Source organism: Hyla sarda, chromosome 3 (genome assembly GCF_029499605.1).
Source record: "Hyla sarda isolate aHylSar1 chromosome 3, aHylSar1.hap1, whole genome shotgun sequence".
NCBI lineage: Eukaryota > Metazoa > Chordata > Amphibia > Anura > Hylidae > Hyla > Hyla sarda.
Window position 1 is genome coordinate 418521428 of NC_079191.1, and position 22855 is coordinate 418544282.

Consider the following 22855-nt stretch of genomic DNA (forward strand, 5'->3'; position numbering starts at 1 on the left):
GAGTTCCCTTTCGGCTGTGACACAGCAACTTGGTGGCCACACCCAGGGGCGGGAGCGTGGCGCAGCGCGGGCTTTCTTCACACGCTTTTCCGGAAGCAGTTCGGCTCCGCCTGTGCCGACCGGATCAGAGGAACGCAGCATGAACTCATTGCGCAGTTTACACATCTCAGTTGTAGATGAATCTTCGCCTCCCCCTCTTACTTTTCTTGTGGCCCCCTTGTATGGTGCACCACACGCACCGCTCCCGTACACAGCAACACGGTTTACAGCACATGAATAAAGTTCGTTTTCTGGGGGGGAGTACACTTTCACTAATGGCGACTGTAGTAGGCACACACCCGAATCCTGTTCGTGCAACGCCAAAAAGGCTTTGTGGTAGCCCTTGGGGGGAGTAATAGTAGTTGGGGTATTGTTGCGGTAGATGAGGGGTTAATGTTAACCCTATAGTTCGTGACGCCAGGCTGAGGGCTAGTATGCTGAGGTATTTCTTCGGCCTATCACCACCCTTCCCAGTAACAATAGGTGCATGCATAAAATGACTGAGGTCGACAAGGCACTTGAACTTGAACTTGGATAACTTTACTTAAAGGCTTGCGGTACATCCAATGAACAATAAAAGTCTCGCTAATACAGTCTCTATACAGTTTAATGACTGACAGTTGTTGCGGACCTTGACTTCTAATACAAGTCTCTGAATTTAGCGTAATTTGCGAAGATCCGTCCGGATTTAGGGGATAGATAAGGTCCGGTGGTCTTGCAGAGTGCTTAGGGATTGATACGCTCATGATTCTGAATAGATCAAGGCTCAGGCCTAACTCACTGCGATAGACAGCTGCGCAGATCCTGTTCGTTTGACAGCCCAGAACAAGAGAGAGAGAAATGGCCGCCGCTCCCTTATATGGGCAGGGCCGTTTTGGATTGGTCCGAGTAACTGTCACTCACTGTTACAGGAAGTGATGGGAGAAATACGTCATAGGGACCTCCAAAGGTCCTTAAGCAATAAACCATAGAGTTCACCTGATCACGTGACCTGCAGGTCCTGCTACACTATGTAGAGGTAATTAACCAATTATATAACTTTTGTACAATCCTATATATATATCCTAAATAATTACAAGATAACTAATACCTAGATGAGAGGTGACTAGGGGTGGACTAGACAATAAGGACCCCCACATCCTAGGGACTATGGCTATGGGGACCTATACACACAGGTACCGGATAGGATGCGGTACCGGGACACCACGCATATATATATATATATATCTATCTATCAGCGTTTCCCAACCAGGGTGCCTCCAGCTGTTGAAAAACTACAACTCCCAGCATGCCCAATTGCAGTTTTACAACAGCTGGAGGCACACTGAGAAACACTGGTATATGTGTGTGTCTGTGTGTGTCTATATAACAGTGTTTCCCAACCAGGGTGCCTCCAGCTGTTGCAAAACTACAATTCCCAGCATGCCCAATTGCAGTTTTGCAACTGCTGGGGGGAACCCTTGGAAACACTGGTATGTATATATATATATATATATATATATATATATATCTTTACACATTTAATCCCCCCCCCCCCAACCCCTCACATACAGGGGCCGCTGATGCACTTACAGGAAGCTGTCTTACCGAGTGCCTGGAGAAAGCCTTGCGCGCGGAAACACAGTAACGGGATGGAACTATAGAGAGCCGGCGGGACAGTGTTTACTGTGGGACCTATCAGGGGGGGGGGGGGGGGGGAATATTTGCTTACACTATGCGACTGAGGGGGACCACTGTAGCCACTGCTGGAGATAATGGAGCGGGCCTGTGACTGCACGTTCGGGAGAGGGGTCTCCTGCCTGGGCCAGAAATGTGAAAAATTCTGTGTCTTGAAGAGAATTGTGTCCCTAACAGCTGCCACTAGTTGCTTTAGCATGGGGCTAAAGAGCCAGCTGCTTTGGGCCCCCAGGAATGACAGGTCCCAGGTCCTCTGCCCCTTTTTCCCCATGTTAAAGATGGCCCTGTTCCGGACACTGGGGATGGGAGCACCCCTTTAAAGGAAAGATTAAAGGGGTACTCCACTGAAAAAGATTTTCTTTTAAATCAACTGATGCCAGAAAGTTAAAACAGATTTGTAAATTACTTCTATTTAAACATCGTAATCCTTCCAGTACTTATCAGCTGCAGTATGCTCCACAGGAAGTTCTTTTCTTTTTGAATTTATTTTCAGTCTGACCACAGTGCTCTCTGATGACACCTCTGTCCATGTCAGGAACTGTCCAGAGACAGAGGTGTCATCAGAGAGCACTGTGGACAGACAGAAAGGAAATTCAAAAAGAAAAGAACTTCCTGTAGAGCATACTGCAGCTGATAGGTGCTGGAAGGATTTCCAAATATGTTTAACTTTCTCGCCCCTGTTCATTTAAAATTTAGGCTTTATTAATCGAGCGCAGAGCACACAGATCAATGTGGTTTTTTGGAACCACATTGATCTGTATGAGAAATCTAATGATTCCTCCTAAAAGTCAGCTAAGTGGACTAAAAGTGTAACAAAAAGTTTAAAAACACACACACATTAACCCCTTCCTTATTAAAAGTTTAAATCACCTCCCTTTTCCCAAATTCAATATAAAAAATTATGTAAACATGATAAAAATAAACATATGTGGTATCGCCGCGTGAGTAAATGTCCAAACTATAAAATATGTCATCAATTGAACCGCATGGTCAATGGCGTACGCGCAAAAAAATTCTAAATAGCGTATTTTTGGTCACTTTTTATACCACAAAAAAATTAATAAAAAGCTATCAAGAAGTCTGATCAAAACAAAAATGGTACCGATAAAAACTTCAGATCACCGTACAAAAAATTAGCCCTCATACATCCACATTTGCTAAAAAATCTAAAAGTTATAGGGGTCAGAAGATGACAATTTCAAACGTATAAATTTATCTGCATGTAGTTATGATTTTTTTTCCAGAAGTACGACAAAATCAAACCTATATAAGTAGGGTATCATTTTAATTGTATGGACCTACAGAATAAAGAGAAAGTGTAATTTTTACCCGAAAATTTACTGCGTAGAAACGGCAGCCCCCAATATTTACAAAATTGCATTTTGTCGTACAATGATTTTTTTTTCCCGTTTCGCCGTAGATTTTTGGGAAAAATGACTGATGTCATTACAAAGTAGAATTGTTGACGCGAAAAAAAAGCCTTCATATGGTTTTTCAGGTGCAAAATTGAAAGGGTTATGATTTTTAAAAGGTAAGGAGGAAAAATGAAAGTGCAAAAACGCTTCGTCCTTTAAAGCGTACCTGGCAGATCCAACACAACTTTTTTTTAAATATATCACTCAGTACCTAATTCTGACCATGTACATCTAATTTTTATGTGTCTAGCACCTTTATTTATTTATTTTATTACACTTTTTATTTAGCTCACTAGTCTGAATTCCTCTCAAAGGGAGGGGGCGTGGCCTCACTGTGCAGGTCTCTGCCCCCTCCCTCAGTATACAGTCTGCTCACAGCTCCCCTAGCATTATCAAAACTACAACTCCCAGCTTGTCCTCACTGACAGTAGCGGGACACAAGCTGACAGTGGGAGAATTTTTTTAGGTGTGAACCCTGCACTCACAGCTGTCAATCAAGGAAGTGTGTCCATGACATAGGTGATGACGCATGGACACAGCAGGACAAGTATGTGTCCAAGCAGGCGGGGGGGGGGGGCAGTTGTTTGACTGGCTTTTTAGGTATGAAATACTGAAAATTTTCTAATGAAAGCAATTGCAAAACCTATTGGTTATACATGCTTTACAACTTATCAAAAGTTTTAGTATCTGACAGTGCCCATATAAGCGTTAATGATTAGAACTAATGACATTAACAGTGGGTGTGAAGCAGCTTAGAATTTAGTTCTTGCGCATTTATAAAAAAAAAAAAAAATTTTCATTACCAGCATGAAGTTTGACGTAATATCCTCCGCAGCAGTGGTGGTCGTGCTTCACCACGTAAACCTGACCTGCACAACATGTACGTGATGCGTTGTCAATGGATGCAATGTAGTCCTGTTCACAGCACTCATATCCGTCCTTTCTGTCATGCAAAACTTCACGGCAACACACCTGTCATAGGAAACATTATAAATCAAGATGAAGTCATCAGTGCACTGTGGTAGGGCTAGTGATGGAAAGGGTCCTACGAGTGATTGTCTTTGGATAATGTTACATCCTGGGGTCTTGCACAGCAGTGATCCAGATCAGCTTGTAGTATTACATGTACTGTGGAACAGGAATACAATGGTTTTCATACTTTTTACTTTACTGCACTGTGTGAAAATTTGAGTGGTAGTTCTTATATATTCATCTCTATACATGCAGATAAAGACGCAGGTTTGACGCGTTTCGGCAAAGCCTTAATTATAAACCATGTTGGTTTATGAACAAGGCTTTGCTGAAAAGTGTAAAACCTGCACCCTTGTTAATTCCTTTGGATGTACACATGTTTTAAACCTAAATAAAGAAAAAATTATTATAATTGTTATTCTTTTAATATTATTATTATTATTAGGTTTTTCTATTTTATTATCGTGTCCATGGTTACTTGTTGCCCCTTTTACGGTTAGTATATATTATTATTACTATTATTATTTTTATTAATAATAATAATATTGTTATTCTTCATATTATAAGGTTCATCTATTTTATTTTCGTGTCCATGGTTACTTGTTGCCCCTTTTACGGTTAGTATAAATTATTATTACTATTATTATTTTTAATAATAATAATATTGTTATTCTTTATATTATAAGGTTCATCTATTTTATTTTCGTGTCCATGGTTACTTGTTGCCCCTTTTACGGTTAGTATAAATTATTACTACTATTATTATTTTTAATAATAATAATAATAATAATAATAATATTGTTATTCTTTATATTATAAGGTTCATCTATTTTATTTTCGTGTCCATGGTTACTTGTTGCCCCTTTTACGGTTAGTATAAATTATTACTACTATTATTATTTTTAATAATAATAATAATAATAATATTGTTATTCTTTATATTATAAGGTTCATCTATTTTATTTTCGTGTCCATGGTTACTTGCAGCACCATTGACAGTTAGTATAAATGATTACAGTTATTGTTAATACTATTATTATAATTGTTATTATTAATAATAATATTCTTATTATTGTTATTATTCTATTGTTATTATTCTTATTGTTATTATTATTAGGTTTTTCTATTTTATTAACGTGTCCATGGTTACTTGTTGCACAGCTTACTGTTAGTATAAATTATTATCGCTATTATTATTACTACAGTAATAATCTTATTATTGTTATTATATTATTATTATTATTATGTATAAATAATAATAATGTTATTATCATTCTTCTTCTTTTTTTATTTTTTTTTATTTTCTCCTGACTAGCAGAATCAAAACAAATCCCCCCAAACTTCTTTTGACGCATTTCCCACCCGCAGGATCAGCTTTCTGCCCACAATGCCTGCGCATCCAGCTCGTACCTGTCATTTTTGTTGTCAGCAATTGGAAGCAGTTTTATAAATAAATAAAATCCAACTCTAATAAAACAGCAGACATTGCACTATATACATCTCCCCTCTCTGCAGAATCCTCGCATCATCCATTTTCAATGTGAAAGGTACAGAAACAGAGAAAGCCAAGAAAAAAAAAAGAAAAAAAAAAAAAAGAATAAAAAAGCCACAGCTGATGTATCCAAATTGAATTATGGGGGTTGACGCTGACTTGAGAAATTCAGTTTTATTAAATTACTTATTCAGAGCAAACAGCTTTATTGGTCGGAATCAGACGAGTTGTCTTTTCTGGCAGCGAGGGTCCGCGCTAATGTTATATGCTCTTCGTCCCCGTCATTATGTCTTTGTATTCTGTCCATCTGGCACTAAATTATACAATACGACCACACTGGCTGCTTGGTAAGTATCCCCTCCCGATGTAAACGATTTGTGATGAGGCTCGAACGTGTCCAGTTAATCATCATCCAGACATCAAAAACCCATCGAAGGCTTGTTGACTAGCGGCAATGTCCGGCCATAAAAGGAGGCCCAATTATTGCTGCGATGAACTATAAAGGGCCAAGATCTGGGATTTTTCATGCTAAAAATGGTCATTTTAACCCCATCAGTTAGATCGTAATGTCATTTAGAACCGCAACGGAACAACATAATGTAAAAATTATAGACGCGATGACCGATACGATGACATTTGCTTCATTTTTTTTTTTTCGTGACCCAAGGCTAGACTCGTACACTTCAGAATAATTTATAAATCTTTTCTCAATCCGTTTTTAATTACCGTCTCCTATACAGGGGGCTAAATTTGGTGAATTTACTAATAGCTCCGGTTGTTGGGGGAAAAAAAAACAAAACGCTGGGTTTCTGTTGACAAATTGCTACATTATTTCATTACCGCTCGTCGGCGGAGACTTTCCTGCACAATTTGTCAATAAAAGCCATTTGGAATCTCCCGCTGCTGCGCCGTTCCTCATATTGATCCGGAGCCTAAACTGCAGTTAATAGAAGAATTAATCTGCAAAATACAATAATTTGAAGAAGAGAAGAAAAAAAATCCTCCTCGCAAATTATAGAAGATCTTTTCACGGCGTCTTGACGGGCAAACAAGTGCCCACTTCTGACGGAAATTACATTGATTTTCAATAAGGGAGAATCGGGCGAATTAACTGAGAAGTTTGATGAATTTGTCAGCGAGCTTTAGTGTTGGTAAAGGAGTTGTATGAGATTAGGAAGGCATGGCTGCTTTCTTCTGGAAACAGTGCCACCCTTGTGGCATAGACTGTGTCTGGTACTGCAGCTCCATAATAGTGAATAGAGCTAAACTACAATACCTTAAAGGGGTACTCCAGTGGAAAACAAATGTTTTCAAATCAACTGGTACCAGAAAGTTATACAGGTTTTTACTTCCAGTACTTATCAGCTGCTGTATGCTCCAGGAGAAGTTATGTAGTTATTTCCAGTCTTACCACAGTGCTTTCTGCTGCCACCTCTGTCTGTATCAAGAACTGTCCAGAGCAGGAACAAATCCCTATAGTGAACCTCCACAGAGGTGGCAGCAGAGAGCACTGTGGTCAGACTGGAAAGAACTACACAACTTCCCCTGGCACAGACAGCAGCTAAGTACTGGAAGGATTAAGATTTTAAATATAAGCTATTTACAAATCTGTTTAACTTTCTATCACCAATTGATTTGGAAGCATTTGTTTTCCACCCATGTACCCCTTTAAATCAGTACTGCATGACCTGCCTTCTTATTGTCAATGGGGTCCCAGAGGTCAGACCAATCATAAAGTGATGGTATATGCTGGTGATATGCCTTTACTTTATGAGATAAGCTTGATAAAAAAGTAATCTCATTCTGGTAGAGTTACTCTTTAAAGGGTACCTTTCATCAAAAAAACTTTTGATGTGTTATAGATTAATGTATGCAGAATAACTTTCTAATTGCTTGTTATTAAAAAAATATGCTTCTTTCTATTTAATTTTCCACTGTTACGCCGAGCGCTCCGGGTCCCTGCTCCTCCCCGGAGCGCTCACGGCGTCTCTCTCCCTGCAGCGCCCCGGTAGGTCCCGCTGACCGGGAGCGCTGCACTGACATGGCCGTCGGGGATGCGATTCGCACAGCGGGACGCACCCGCTCGCGAATCGCATCCCAAGTCACTTACCCGTCCCGGTCCCCTGCTGTCATGTGCTGGCGCGCGCGGCTCCGCTCTCTAGGGCGCGCGCGCGCCGGCTCTCTGAGACTTAAAGGGCCAGTGCACCAATGATTGGTGCCTGGCCCAATTAGCTTAATTGGCTTCCACCTGCTCCCTGGCTATATCACATCACTTCCCCTGCACTCCCTTGCCGGATCTTGTTGCCTTGTGCCAGTGAAAGCGTTTAGTGTTGTCCAAGCCTGTGTTACCTGAACTCCTGCTATCCATCTTGACTACGAACCTTGCCGCCTGCCCCGACCTTCTGCTACGTCTGACCTTGCCTCTGCCTAGTCCTTCTGTCCCACGCCTTCTCAGCAGTCAGCGAGGTTGAGCCGTTGCTAGTGGATACGACCTGGTTGCTACTGCCGCAGCAAGACCATCCCGCTTTGCGGCGGGCTCTGGTGAACACCAGTAGCCTCTTAGAACCGGTCCACCAGCACGGTCCACGCCAATCCCTCGCTGACACAGTGGATCCACAACCTGTAAGCCGAATCGTGACATCCACTTTGAAATATGACCACTAGAGGTCTCCCTACCAGTCCTGGCCGCAAGCCCTTTTTTTAGATTTCAGACTCATGCTGGAGTCCTAAATCTCAGACTGCAGCCGGGACACAGACAAGCTCAGCTGGCCACTCTGAATCTTCTCTTCTCTGTTTACAACTGCATGTGCAGAGAGAAGAAAGATCGTCGCTCAGTTAGTAAAATGAATGAGGGCATGCAGTAAGGCAGAGTTAGGAGCATGCTCTGCTGTGCTATGATCACAGTGCTGCCTCCTGCCTGTCTGATTGACAGGCAGGGAGCAGTGCTGAGCTTGTCTATGTCCTGGCTGCAGTCTGAGATTTAGGACTCCACCATGAGTCTGAAATCTGTAAAAAGGGCTTGTGGCCAGGACTGGTAGGGAGACCTCTAGTGGTCTTTTTTTTTCAAAAGGGAAAATTAAATAGAAAGAAGCATATTTTTTAATAACTTGCAATTGGAAAGTTATTCTGCATACATTAATCTATAATATATAAAAAGTTTTTTTGATGAAAGGTACCCTTCAGTGGTCTTAAACTGTGGCCCTCCAGATGTTGCAAAACTTCAACTCCCAGCATGCCTGGACAGCCGTTGGCTGTCCGGGAATGCTGGGAATTGAAGTTTTGCAACATCTGGAGGGCCACAGTTTGAGACCACTGCTTTAAATTCGGTAAAAAGTATTTTTATTCTAAGAAAGTAAAGTGTTCTATAGCATCAATAGCTATTACCTGCTGCTGAGGGTTGTAGCACTTCTCTCCACAAATGTCTTCTCCTTTCTTGCATTTGACAAACAAGCAGTAATTCCCATTGTTATACATTGTCCGTATCTTCATTAAATTACAGGGATGTGTATGTCTCCTTCTGAGCTCGTACCCGAGAATAATTCCATTAGGTTCTTCCGGTGGAGACCAATGAATCTCCACCGATCTGTGAAAATAAAAAATGTAGTGCCCTGTCAGATTTCCCCTTAAATGGGCGCTGTCAGATTCAAAAAACATTTTATATGTTGTACATCTTAGCAAAACATTAACCTTTCTAATATACCGTATATACTCGAGTATAAGCTGACCCGAATATAAGCCGAGGCCCCTAATTTTACCCCAAAAACACAGGAAAAGTTATTGACTCGACTATAAGCCATCGTCTGTCCAGGCATGCTGGGAGATGTAGTTTTGAAACCTTCGTCATCATCCCCCCCCCCTTCATCATCACCGCCTGTCGATCCCTTCATCAGTGGTCTTCAACCTGCGGACCTCCAGATGTTGCAAAACTACAACTCCCAACAACCCCGGACAGCCATCGGCTGTCCGGGCATGCTGGGTGTTGTAGTTTTGAAACCTCTGGAGGTCCGCAGGTTGAAGACCACTGCGGCCTTCGTCCTCATCCAGCACCCCCCCATCCAGGACCGGATGGTCCCTGCAGCATAGATGGCTCGGACCAGCTCACCCTAACTTCCCGCCGAGGGGAGGTGAGTACAAAACAAAAGGGGGGGGGGGGCTGGATGATGACGAAAGCCGCAGTGGTCCGGGCTTGCTGGGAGTTGTAGTTTTGCAACATCTGGAGGTCCGAAGGTTGAAGACCACTGATGAAGAAGGGATTGACAGGCGGAGAGTTCACTCGAGTATAAGCCAAGGGGGGCGTTTTCAGCCCGGAAAAATCGTGCTGAAAAACTCGGCTTATACTCGAGTATATACGGTACTTCATAAGAAAATCTTAGAAAACATGACCTACAAAAAAGACCACTAGGGGTCCCCATACCACCCAGAACCTGATCCTGTCCAGCTGCAGCAGCATCATCTGCAGCACTCCCCTGTGCTTACTCCTGTCCTGTCTATCAGAATCCTGTCGGAAAACACAGCAGCCTGCAGTGATTGGATGAAGAGACCCAGCACAGCACAGCAGACTCAGGGAGAAAGTGAGCACATCAGTGAAGAGGTTATTGGTTGGGATGAGAGTTTTCTCAGATGCTCGCGGTTGAGCTGTGATGCCGCTGATCTCGCAGATATATTGACAGCACCCTCTGAGATCAGCATGATGAAAACCTACATCGCAGTGTGGGAACTAGCACCCGGCTATCAGGAATATTGTAATTGGTCAAAATGTTCAAATATTTATAACTTAAATAATAAATATAACATAATACACACACCAGCTTCTGCAGGGTACCACAATACAAACCACAGCTATTAGAGAACATCATAATACACCGTGGCTGCTGCAGAACATCATACGCACCACAGCTACGGTAGAATATCATAATACACACCACAACTGCTGCAGAACATCAAATTACACACCACAGCTGCTGCAGAACATTATAATACACACCTCAGCTGCTGCAGAACATTATAATACACACCACAGCTGCTGCAGGACATCATATTACACACCACAGCTGCTGCAGGACATCATAATACACATCACAGCTGCTGCAGGACATCATAATACAATCACAGCTGCTGCAAGACATTATAATACACACCTCAGCTGCTGCAGAATATTATAATACACACCACAGCTGCTGCAGGACATTATAATACACATCACAGCTGCTGCAGGACATTATAATACACATCACAGCTGCTGCAGGACATTATAACACACATCAACGCTGCTGCAGGACATTATAACACACATCACAGCTGCTGCAGGACATTATAATACACATCAACGCTGCTGCAGAACATTATAATACACACCACAGCTGCTGCAGGACATAATACACACCACAGGTGCTGCAGGACATTATAATACACATCACAGCTGCTGCATAATATTATAATACACACCTCAGCTGCTGCAGAACATTATAATACACACCTCAGCTGCTGCAGGACATCATAATTCACACCACAGCTGCTGCAGGACATTATAATACACATCAACGCTGCTGCAGAACATTATAATACACATCACAGCTGCTGCAGGACATAATACACACCCCAGCTGCTGCACGACATTATAATACACATCACAGCTGCTGCACGACATTATAATACACATCACAGCTGCTGCAGGACATAATACACACCCCAGCTGCTGCACGACATTATAATACACATCACAGCTGCTGCACGACATTATAATACACATCACAGCTGCTGCACAACATTATAATACACATCACAGCTGCTGCATAACATTATAATACACACCTAAGCTGCTGCAAGACATCATAATACACACCATAACTGCTGGAGGACATTATAATACACACCACAGCTGCTGCATAACATTATAATATACACCTCAGCTGCTGCAGGACATTATAATACACACCTCAGCTGCTGCATAACATTATAATACACACCACAGCTGCTGCAGGACATTATGATACACACCTCAGCTGCTGCAGGACATCATATTACACACCACAGCTGCTGCAGGACATCATAATACACACCACAGCTGCTGCAGGACATCATAATACACACCACAGCTGCTGCAGGACATCATAATACACACCACAACTGCTGCAGAACATTATAATACACACCACAGGTGCTGCATAACATTATAATACACATCACAGCTGCTGCATAACATTATAATACACACCACAGCTGCTGCAGGACATAATACACACCTCAGCTGCTGCATAACATTATAATACACACCACAGCTGCTGCAGGACATTATAATACACACCTCAGCTGCTGCATAACATTATAATACACACCACAGCTGCTGCAGGACATTATGATACACACCTCATATCTTCTGATGTTTTAGCTTATGTTCTGTGAGATGACAGACAAGGTAATAAAATATGGCTCTGCAGGAAGCCATTCACACCAAAGATATTGATCAAACTCCTGACATCCTGTGAAAATCAGCGCTCAATAATATGTACAATAAGAATCACAAAGAAGGCAACATATTCCTCCGAGATGCTTCCTTAGCAGATGGCACAGATGTAGCAGAGCCCTGTTTATCTATCTATATCATATATATCTCCCATCTATCTAATATCTATCTATCTATCTATCTATCTATCTATCTATATACAGTCATGGCCGTAAATGTTGGCACCCCTGAAATATTTCAGGAAAATGACGTATTTCTCACAGAAAAGGATTGCAGTAACACATGTTTTGCTATACACATGTTTATTCCCTTTGTGTGTATTGGAACTAAACCAAAAAAGGGAGGAAAAAAGCTAATTGGACATAATGTCACCAAACTCCAAAAATGGGCTGGACAAAATTATTGGCACCCTTTCAAAATTGAGGATAAATAAGATTGTTTTAAGCAAGTGATGCTCCTTTAACCCCTTGGGGACGGAGCCCATTATGACCCTAAGGACTGGAGCATTTTTTTGCAAATCTGACCACTGTCACTTTAAGCATTAATAACTCTGGAATGCTTTTACCTATAAATTTGATTCCCAGATTGTTTTTTCGCGACATATTCTACTTTATATTAGTGGTAAATTTTCGTCGATACTTGCATCATTTCTTGGTAAAATGATACATTTTGCATTTATCTATCTTTGAAACTCTCTGCTTGTAAGGGAAATGAATATTCCAAATAAATTATATATTGATTCACATTTCCAATATGTCCACTTTATGTTTGCATCATAAAATTTATGAGTTTTTACTTTTAGAAGACATCAGAGGGCTTCAAAGTTCAGCAGCAATTTTCCAATTTTTCACAAAATTTTCAAAATCTGAATTTTTCAGGGACCAGTTCAGTTTGAAGTCGATAAGAAGGGCCTTCAAATTATAAATACCCCATAAATGACCCCATTATAAAAACTGCACCCCCCAAAGTATTCAAAATGACATTCAGTAAGTTTGTTAACCCTTTAGGTGTTTCACAGGAATAGCAGCAAAGTGAAGGAGAAAATTCAAAATTGTCATTTTTTACACTCGCATGTTCTTGTAGACCCAGTTTTTTAATTTTTGCAAGTGGTAATAGGAGAAAAAGCCCCCCAAAATGTGTAACCCAATTTCTCTCGTTTAAGGAAATACCTCATATGTGTATGTCAAGTGTTCGGCGGGCGCAGTAGAGGACTCAGAAGGGAAGGAGCGACAGTGGGATTTTGGAGAGTGAATTTTGCTGAAATGGTTTTTGGGGGGCATGTCACATTTAGGAAGCCCTATGGTGCCAGAACAGCAAAAAAAAACCCACATGGCATACCATTTTGGAAACTAAACCCCTCAAGGCACGTAACAAGGGGTCCAGTGAGCCTTAATACCACATAGGTGTTTGACGACTTTTCGTTAAAATCGGATGTGTAAATTAAAAAACAAAAATTTTTCACTAAAGTGCAGTTTTTTCCCCAAATTTACAATTTTTACAAAAGGTAATGGGAGAAAATGACCCCAAAATTTGTAACCCCATCTCTTCTGAGTATGGAAATACCCCATGTTAGGACGTAATATGCTCTGCTGGCGCACTAAAATGCTCAGAAGAGAAAGAGCGCCATTGGGCTTTTGGAAAGCAAATTCGTTTGGAATGGTAGTCAGGGGCCATGTGCGTTTACAAAGCCCCCTGTGGTGCCAGAACAGTGGACCCCCCCCACATGTGACCCCATTTTGGAAACTACACCCCTCACAGAATTTAATAAGGGGTGCAGTGAGCATTTACACCCCACTGGCGTTTGACAGATCTTTGGAACAGTGGGCTGTGCAAATGAAAAGTAAAATTTTTCATTTTCACGGACCACTGTTCCAGAAATCTGTCAGTCACCTGTGGGGCGTAAATGCTCACTGTACCCCTTATTACATTACTTGAGGGGTGTAGGTTTCAAAATGGGGTCACATGTGGGGGGGGGGGGGTCCATTGTTCTGGCACTATGGGAGATTGTAAACACACGTGGCCTTCAATTCCGGACAAATTTTCTCTTCAAAATCCCAATGGCGCTCCTTCTCTTCTGAGCATTGTAGTTCGCCCGCAGAGCATTTTACATCCACATATGGGGCATTTTCTTACTCAGAAGAAATGGGGTTACACATTTTGGGGGGCTTTTTTCCTATTTTCCCTTGTGAAAATGAAAAATTTAGGGTAACACCAGCATTTTAGTGAAAACTTTTTTTTTTCATTTTCCCATCCAAATTTTATGAAAATTCGTCAAACACCTGTGGGGTGTTAATGCTCATTATACCCCTTGTCACGTTCCGTGAGGGGTGTAGTTTCCAAAATGGGGTCACATGTGGGTATTTATGTTTTTGCGTTTATGTCAGAACCGCTGTAAAATCAGCCACCCCTGTGCAAATCACCAATTTAGGCCTCAAATGTACATGGTGCGCTCTCACTCCTGAGCCTTGTTGTGCGCCCACAGAGCATTTTACGCCCACATATGGGGTATTTCCATACTCAGGAGAAATTGCGTTACAAATTTTGGGGGTCTTTTTTTCCTTTTACTGCTTGTAAAAATAAAAAGTATGGGGCACCACCAGCATGTTAGTGTAAACATTTTTTTTTTTTTTTACACTAACAGGCTGGTGTAGCCCCCAACTTTTCCTTTTCATAAGGGGTAAAAGGAGAAAAAGCCCCCCAAATTGTGTAGTGCAATTTCTCCCGAGTACGGAAATACCCCATATGTGGCCCTAAACTGTTTTCTTGAAATACAACAGGGCTCTGAAGAGAGAGAGCGCCATGCGCATTTGAGGACTAAATTAGGGATTGCATAGGGGTGGACATAGGGGTATTCTACACCAGTGATTCCCAAACAGGGTGCCTCCAGCTGTTGCTAAATTTCCAGCCTGCCTGGACAGTCAGTGGCTGTCCAGAAATGCTGGGAGTTGTTGTTTTGCAACAGCTGGAGGCTCCGTTTTGGAAACACTGCCGCACGATACGTTTTTCATTTTTATTGGGGGGACAGTGTAAGGGGGTGTATATGTAGTGTTTTACTCTTTATTATGTGGTAGTGTAGTGTAATGTTTTTAGGGTACATTCGCACTGGCGTGTTATGGTGAGTTTCCCGCTAGGAGCTTGCGCTGCAGCGAAAAATGTACCGCAGACCAAACTTGAAGCAGGAAACTTACTGTAACCCTGCACGTGTGAATGTACCCTGTACATTCACATGGGGGGGGGAGCAAACCTCCAGCTGTTTCAAAACTGCAACTCCCAGCATATACTGACTGAGGAGTTGTACATTTGCAACAGCTGGAGGCATACTCGTTGGAAAACCTTCAGTTAGGTTCTGTTACCTAACTCAGTATTTTCCAACCAGTGTGCCTCCAACTGTTCCAAAACTACAACATTATCAAGAAGTTTGCAACCCATCGCACTGTAGCTAATCTCCCTGGGCGTGGACGGAAGAAAAAAATTGATAAAAGGTGTTAAAGCAGTATAGTCCGGATGGTGGATAAGCAGCCCCAAACAAGTTCCAAAGATATATAAGCTGTCCTGCAAGCTCAGGGAGCATCAGTGTCATCGTGAACTTTCTGTCGACATTTAAATTAAATGAAACACTATGACAGGAGACCCAGGAGGACCCCACTGCTGACACAGAGACATAAAAAGGCAAGACTACATTTTGCCAAAATGAACTTGAGTAAGCCAAAATCCTTATGGGAAAATGTCTTGTGGACAGATGAGACCAAGAAAGAGCTTTTTGGTAAAGCACATCATTCTACTATTTACCGAAAACGGAATGAGGCCTACAAAGAAAAGAACACAGTACCTACAGTGATATATGGTGGTTCAATGATGTTTTGGGGTTGTTCTGTTGCCTCTGGCACTGGGGGCCTTGAATGTGTACAAGGCATCATGAAATCTGAGGATTACCAATGGATTTTGGGTCGCACTGTACAGCCCAGTGTCAGAAAGCTGGGTTTGCATCCGAGATCTTGGGTCTTCCAGCAGGACAATGACCCCAAACATACGTTGAAAAGCCCCCAGAAATGGATGGCAACAAAGTGCTGGAGAGTTCTGAAGTGGCAGCAATGAGTCCAGATCTAAATCCCATTGATCCCCTGTGGAGAGATCTTATAATTGCTGCTCGGAAAAGGCGCCTTCCAATAAGAGAGACCTGGAGCAGTTTATAAAGGAAGAGCGGTCCAACATTCCGGCTGAGAGGTGTAAGAAGCTTATTGATTGTTATAGGAAGCGACTGATTTCAGTTATTTTTTCCAAAGGGTGTGCAACCAAATATTAAGTTAATGGTGCCAATAATTTTGTCCGGCCCATTCTTGGAGTTTGGTGACATTATGTCCAATTTGCTTTTTTTCCTCCCTTTTTTTGTTTAGTTCCAATACACACAAAGGGAATAAACACATGTACAGCAAAACATGTGTTACTGCAATCCTTTTCTGTGAGAAATACTTAATTTTCTTAAAAAAATTCAGGGGTGAGAACATTTACTGTCATGACTGTATCTATCTATCTATCTATCTATCCATCTCATATCTATCTATCTATCTATCTATCTATCTATCTATCTATCTCATATCTATCTCATATCTATCTATCTATCTATCTATCTATCTCATATCTATCTCATATCTATCTATCTATCTCATATCTATCTATCTCATATCTATCTATCTATCTCATATCTATCTATCTATCTATCTATCTATCTATCTATCTCCTATGTATTTATCTATTTGCATATACACAACACCTGGCCCTCCTGTATTTTAGCAGAGGTTGCCCTGTACATAGCCTCATACATAATACATTACAGTATAATATTATTTTCAGAGTTAAAGGGAGACGGACACTTTTACACCCGCCGCTTCCTTCATACTTCAGGATCAGAATTAATGAATTATCTATTGATTAAATTCCACTCTAGCAAATCCACCATGGCAAATAAATGAACTAGCCAGGGCACGTGTAGGCCACGGCCAGGCTTGTCAGGGCAATCGATCTGCAGTTAGTAATCTTTGGGGATATCCGAAGAGTTGATGGTAATATGACATGTGGGGAAGGGAATGTTAACAAAGCCACAGAATGAAGTCATCCTATACCGACACCTCGTGCTATGGACTCCGCCGCAGCTAAATCTACATAGCATTGTGCAGGAGTAATGAAGGATAAATGTGAGGAATATACTGTATGTCCACTATAAACTGTGAATTGTGGTTATTGATCCGGCACCTACCAGTCCCTGTCCCCAGTGGAACTCACAATATCATTTCCATACACATTTCCAAGACCAACATGATAGGAAAGCAGTCGACCTATCCGAGTGAATGCAGATGTATTGTGAATTAATCATGCGGATATAATACTTGTGCCAGGTAGGGTGGCCACCCTGCCGGAATTTATCCAACCAATCCTCCAACTCCAGGAATGTTGGACCATATACCAGTGTTTCCCAACCAGAGTGCCTCCAGCTGTTGCAAAACTACAACTCCCAGCATGCCCGGACAGCCGTTGGCTGTCCGGGCATGCTGGGAGTTGCAGTTATGCAACAGCTGGAGGCACCCATGGTTGGGAAACACTGACCTATACTATACACTACTATATAGTCCAACATTCTGGGAGTTGTAGTTTTGCAACAGCTGGAGGCACCCCTGGTTGAGAAACACTGACCTATACTATACACTACTATGTAGTCCAACATGCTGGGAGTTGTAGTTATGCAACAGCTGGAGGCACCCCTGGTTGAGAAACACTGACCTATACTATACACTACTATATAGTCCAACATGCTGGGAGTTGTAGTTATGCAACAGATGGAGGCACCCCTGGTTGAGAAACACTGACCTATACTATACACTACTATGTAGTCCAACATGCTGGGAGTTGTAGTTATGCAACAGCTGGAGGCACCCCTGGTTGGGAAACACTGACCGATACTATACACTACTATATAGTCCAACATGCTGGGAGTTGTAGTTTTGCAATAGCTGGAGGCACCCCTGGTTGGGAAACACTGATCTTTACTATACACTACCATGTAGTCCAACATGCTGGGAGTTGTAGTTTTGCAACAGCTGGAGGCACCCCTGGTTGGGAAACACTGACCGATACTATACACTACTATATAATCCAACATGCTGGGAGTTGTAGTTTTGCAATAGCTGGAGGCACCCATGGTTGGGAAACACTGATCTTTACTATATACTACTATATAGTCCAACATGCTGGGAGTTGTAATTTTGCAACAGCTGGAGGCACCCCTGGTTGAGAAACACTGACCTATACTATATACTAATATGTAGTATAACATGCTGGGAGTTGTAGTTATACAACAGCTGGAGGCACCCCTGGTTGGGAAACACTGACCGATACTATACACTACTATGTAGTCCAACAAGCTGGGAGTTGTAGTTTTGCAACAGCTGGAGGCACCCCTGGTTGGGAAACACTGACCGATACTATACACTACTATGTAGTCCAACAAGCTGGGAGTTGTAGTTTTGCAACAGCTGGAGGCACCCATGGTTGGGAAACACTGATCTTTACTATACACTACCATGTAGTCCAACATGCTGGGAGTTGTAGTTTTGCAACAGCTGGAGGCACCCCTGGTTGGGAAACACTGACCGATACTATACACTACTATATAATCCAACATGCTGGGAGTTGTAATTTTGCAACAGCTGGAGGCACCCCTGGTTGAGAAACACTGACCTATACTATATACTACTATGTAGTATAACATGCTGGGAGTTGTAGTTATGCAACAGCTGGAGGCACCCCTGGTTGGGAAACACTGACCGATACTATACACTACTATGTAGTCCAACAAGCTGGGAGTTGTAGTTTTGCAACAGCTGGAGGCACCCATGGTTGGGAAACACTGATCTTTACTATACACTACTATATAGTCCAACATGCTGGGAGTTGTAGTTTTGTAACAGCTGGAGGCACCCCTGGTTGGAAAACACTGACCCATACTATATATTACTATATAGTCCAACATACTGGGGGTTGCAGTTCTCGTTTGGGGCAGCTGCTGAGCCACAGGCTGTATCAGGGCATGCTGGGAGTTGTAGTTAGCTACTAACTGCAACTCCCACATTTAAATGAAAAAAAAAAGCGATCAAAAAGTCACATCAAAACGAAAATGGTTCTGTTAAAACCTACAGATCGGGGCAGAAAAAATGAGCCCTCATACATCCCCGTATAGGACAAATAAAAATGATGATGTCACGAGCAGGGAGTGGCCGTCAATTCACAAGCCTCCGGCACTGCACCCGACGCTATAAACGAAGGCCTGGTGCAGCAGGGAGATGGCGGGATCCTTTGGATAGGGGATAAGATGCCTAGGGGTGGAGTACTCCTTTAACCCCTTAAGCATACAGCCCATTTTGGCCTTGAGGACACCGTCAAATTTCATTTTTACATTTTCGTTTTTTCCCTCCTCACCTTTTTTCAGAGCTCTAACCCTTTTTTTTTTTTTATCCACAAAACCATATTAAGGATTGTTTTTTAGTGTGACCAATTGTACTATGTAAAGACACCTTTAATTTTACCATAAAATGTATTGTGTAACCCAAAAAAAAAATTATTTTTGGCGGGAAATTGAAAGGAAACATTTTTGGAGGTTTCTGATTTTACGCAGTTCCCTTTATTCTGTGGGTCAATATGATTTAAATGATAGCCATAATTACATTACATGCTTTTCTATTATTATATTGCTTTAAAAAAATATCTTTAAAATACAGTAGTCTTATTCTTGCCCCTATAACTTTCCTATTATTCTGCTTACAGGGCCATATGATGGCTAATATTTTACTATTACTACTGGTGCCACTTTTGGGTATATGTGACTTTTTGATTACATTTAATTGTTTTTTTTTGGGATGTGATGTGACCAAAAATCTGCGATTTTTGAGTTTGGTGTTTTTTTTTTATGTTTACACTGTTCACCTTGTGGAATTATTAACATTGTATTTAAATAGATCAAACATTTCCACACACAACAATACCAAATATATTTATTTATTTTATTTTTTGGGTGGTGATTTAACCCCTTAAGGACCGAGCATTTTTCAGTTTTTGCACTTTCGTTTTTTCCTCCTCACCTTTTAAAAATTATAACCCTTTTTGCACCTAAAAATCCATATGATGGCTTATTTTTTGCACTACCAATTCTACTTTGTAAGGACATCAGTCGTTTTACCCAAAAATCTACATCGAAACAAAAAAATCATTGCGCGACAAAAATTACCATTTTGTAACTTTTGGGGGCTTCCGTTTCTACGTAGTAAATTTTCGGTAAAAATGACATCTTATCTTTATTCTGTAGGTCCATACGGTTAAAATGATACCCTACTTATATAGGTTGGATTTTGTCTTACTTCTTGAAAAAATCTTAACTACACGCAGGAAAATTAATACGTTTAAAATTGTCATCTTCTGAACCATATAACTTTTTATTTTTCCGCGAAGAGGGCGGTGTTAGGGCTCATTTTTGGCACCGTGATCTGAAGTTTTTAGTGGTACCATTTTTGTACTGATCGGACTTTTTGATAACTTTTTATTCATTTTTTCATGATATAAAAAGTGACCAAAAATACGCTATTTTGGAATTTTTTTGCGCGTACGCCATTGACCGTGCGGTTTAATGAGCAATATATTTTTATATATTCAGACATTTATGCTTGTAGCGATGCCACATATGTTTATTTTTATTATGGTTACATATTTTTTATATGGAATTTGGGAAAAGGGGGGTGATTTAAACTTTTAATAAGGAAGGGGTTAATGGGTGGTTAACTTTTAATTTAACTTTTTTTTCACACTTTTAGTCCCCTTAGGGAACTTTTAGGAGGAATTATTAGATTCCTCTTACAGATCAACGTGGTTTCATAGAACCACATTGATCTGTGTGCTCTGCGCTCGATTGATAAAGCCTGGTCCTGCTACAGCGCAGCAGCCAGCATGGAAGGAGAGGTAAGCCCTCCAGCTACCTCAGCAGTGGATGGCCCCACCTGCGATCGTGCTGCAGGGGGGGGCGATCAACCCCACTGGACCACCAGGGATGGTTTAAATGTCCCTTTAGATGCGCTGTCAACTTTGACAGCGGCGATCTAAAGTATTGGTAGCCAGCCGCGGCAGTCGCCACATGTTGGCTATTAACGCCTGCCCCAAGCTACAGGAATCAGCTGAGGGCTGGCTGGTATTAGTTAAGATTCTATGATCACTGCTCATCACGGCATCTGATGGGTCAATTGCAAACATCATCATGATTGCTGATATGCAATATTAGCAACGAGACCTATGGTCTAGGAAGCAAGCGCAGCTCCTGCACTCGCCTCATAGTCAGGATGAGACTCAGGTGCGCCGAGTACTAGACAGCCAGGGTGTACAGGACATATAGAGTTTTACTATGTAAAACAAGCAAAAAAAACAAACAAAAAAAAATGTTAACCTCTACAACCCCTTGATGAAGGATCCTCATGATTTACCCCCACCTCTACAACCCCTCAATAAAGCACGCTCATGATTCACCCCACCTCTACAACCCCTCGATGAAGCACGCTCATGATTCACCCCACCTCTACTATCAGTCAATGAAGGATGCTCATGTTTCACCCCACCTCTACAACCCCTCGATGAAGAACGCTCATAATTCACCCCACCTCTACTATCAGTCGATGAAGGACGCTCATAATTCACCCCACCTCTACTATCCCTCGATGAAGCACGCTCAAGATTTTCCCCTACCACTTACCTGGCAGTGACGTTCAGTATAGTTGGAGAAGGTATGCTTGTTGGTAATCCTTCAACGGTTGCCACTTGTGTAGCGTTGCTCTTTATACAGGCATATGTAGTGCAAACTTCAACCTAAAGAGAATACAAAGCACTGACTCAATAGTAATCGAAGAAATGCTATAACCCCATTCAATAAAATGTATTAAAGGGGTATTCCAATTCCTATGAAGTAATGACATATCGCATGGTGAACAATGAGAACTTTCCATTTTGCTGCCATCTAATGGCAAGTGTAAACTTGTCATGTCCCACGACTTTTGGAAAACTACTTACATAAGACTATTACCCCAAGATATATAACTTACTAGTATAGTGTTATCCCTCATTGTACTGACTTCCACATGTTTTTACATGATTTATCCCTGACAGAAAGTTGTGTAGTCCTCTCATTGTCAGTGTAGTGTTGTCTCAGCAGTCCTTAAGATTCTCCGTCTCTCCCAAGATGACACATTATTATCTGCTATCTCAGGAGGTGTAACTGGATGTTGTTCATGATGTGTAGCCCCACCCCACCTAGTGATGTCATCACCTCTGACCAGCCCCTACAGCTACATCACCATCCCCCTGTCTTATAAACATATCCATAATTATTGGCATATTTATGGAGAATGAGGTGGGTTTATACAATGTTGTCTTGTGCAGAACAATGCCACAGGCAGAGGAGCAGTCAGGAAATGAATAGCAGGTGCTGTATTCTCACAGATTGTGTGATAATCTGCTGTGAAATGAGAGGTTCTGCAAAAGCTCTGAGTGGGGAACTTGCACTAGTGCTGGGAGGGTAGTAGGCAGGGAGCAAGGACTGTGGTTAAGAGTTGAGGGAAAGCAATGGATTTTGGGAATTGTAGCACTGAGCAACTGCTCAACCAGGAAGTACAGGAATAAGACCCCCAAAACAAATGGACTTTTTGTGATGTCAGAACTCGGGAATACCCCCATTGTACTGCTATCACTGTATGTTTGCCACTTTACATTTGC

The 22855-nt window shown here is 41.7% G+C and overlaps 1 protein-coding gene across 3 annotated transcripts in view; it reads right to left on the reverse strand.

The window, feature by feature from the left end:
- The window catches only part of USH2A (usherin), a 1021568-nt gene that overhangs the window by 277525 nt on the left and 721188 nt on the right, over positions 1–22855 (reverse strand). For all 3 annotated transcript variants that reach the window (XM_056568336.1, XM_056568335.1, XM_056568334.1), the window contains 3 exons: positions 21840–21952; positions 8980–9178; positions 3935–4103 (listed from right to left, as the gene is read on the reverse strand). In XM_056568336.1, coding sequence (XP_056424311.1) covers positions 3935–4103; positions 8980–9178; positions 21840–21952 — 481 coding nt within the window. The remainder of the gene's footprint in view (positions 1–3934; positions 4104–8979; positions 9179–21839; positions 21953–22855) is intronic.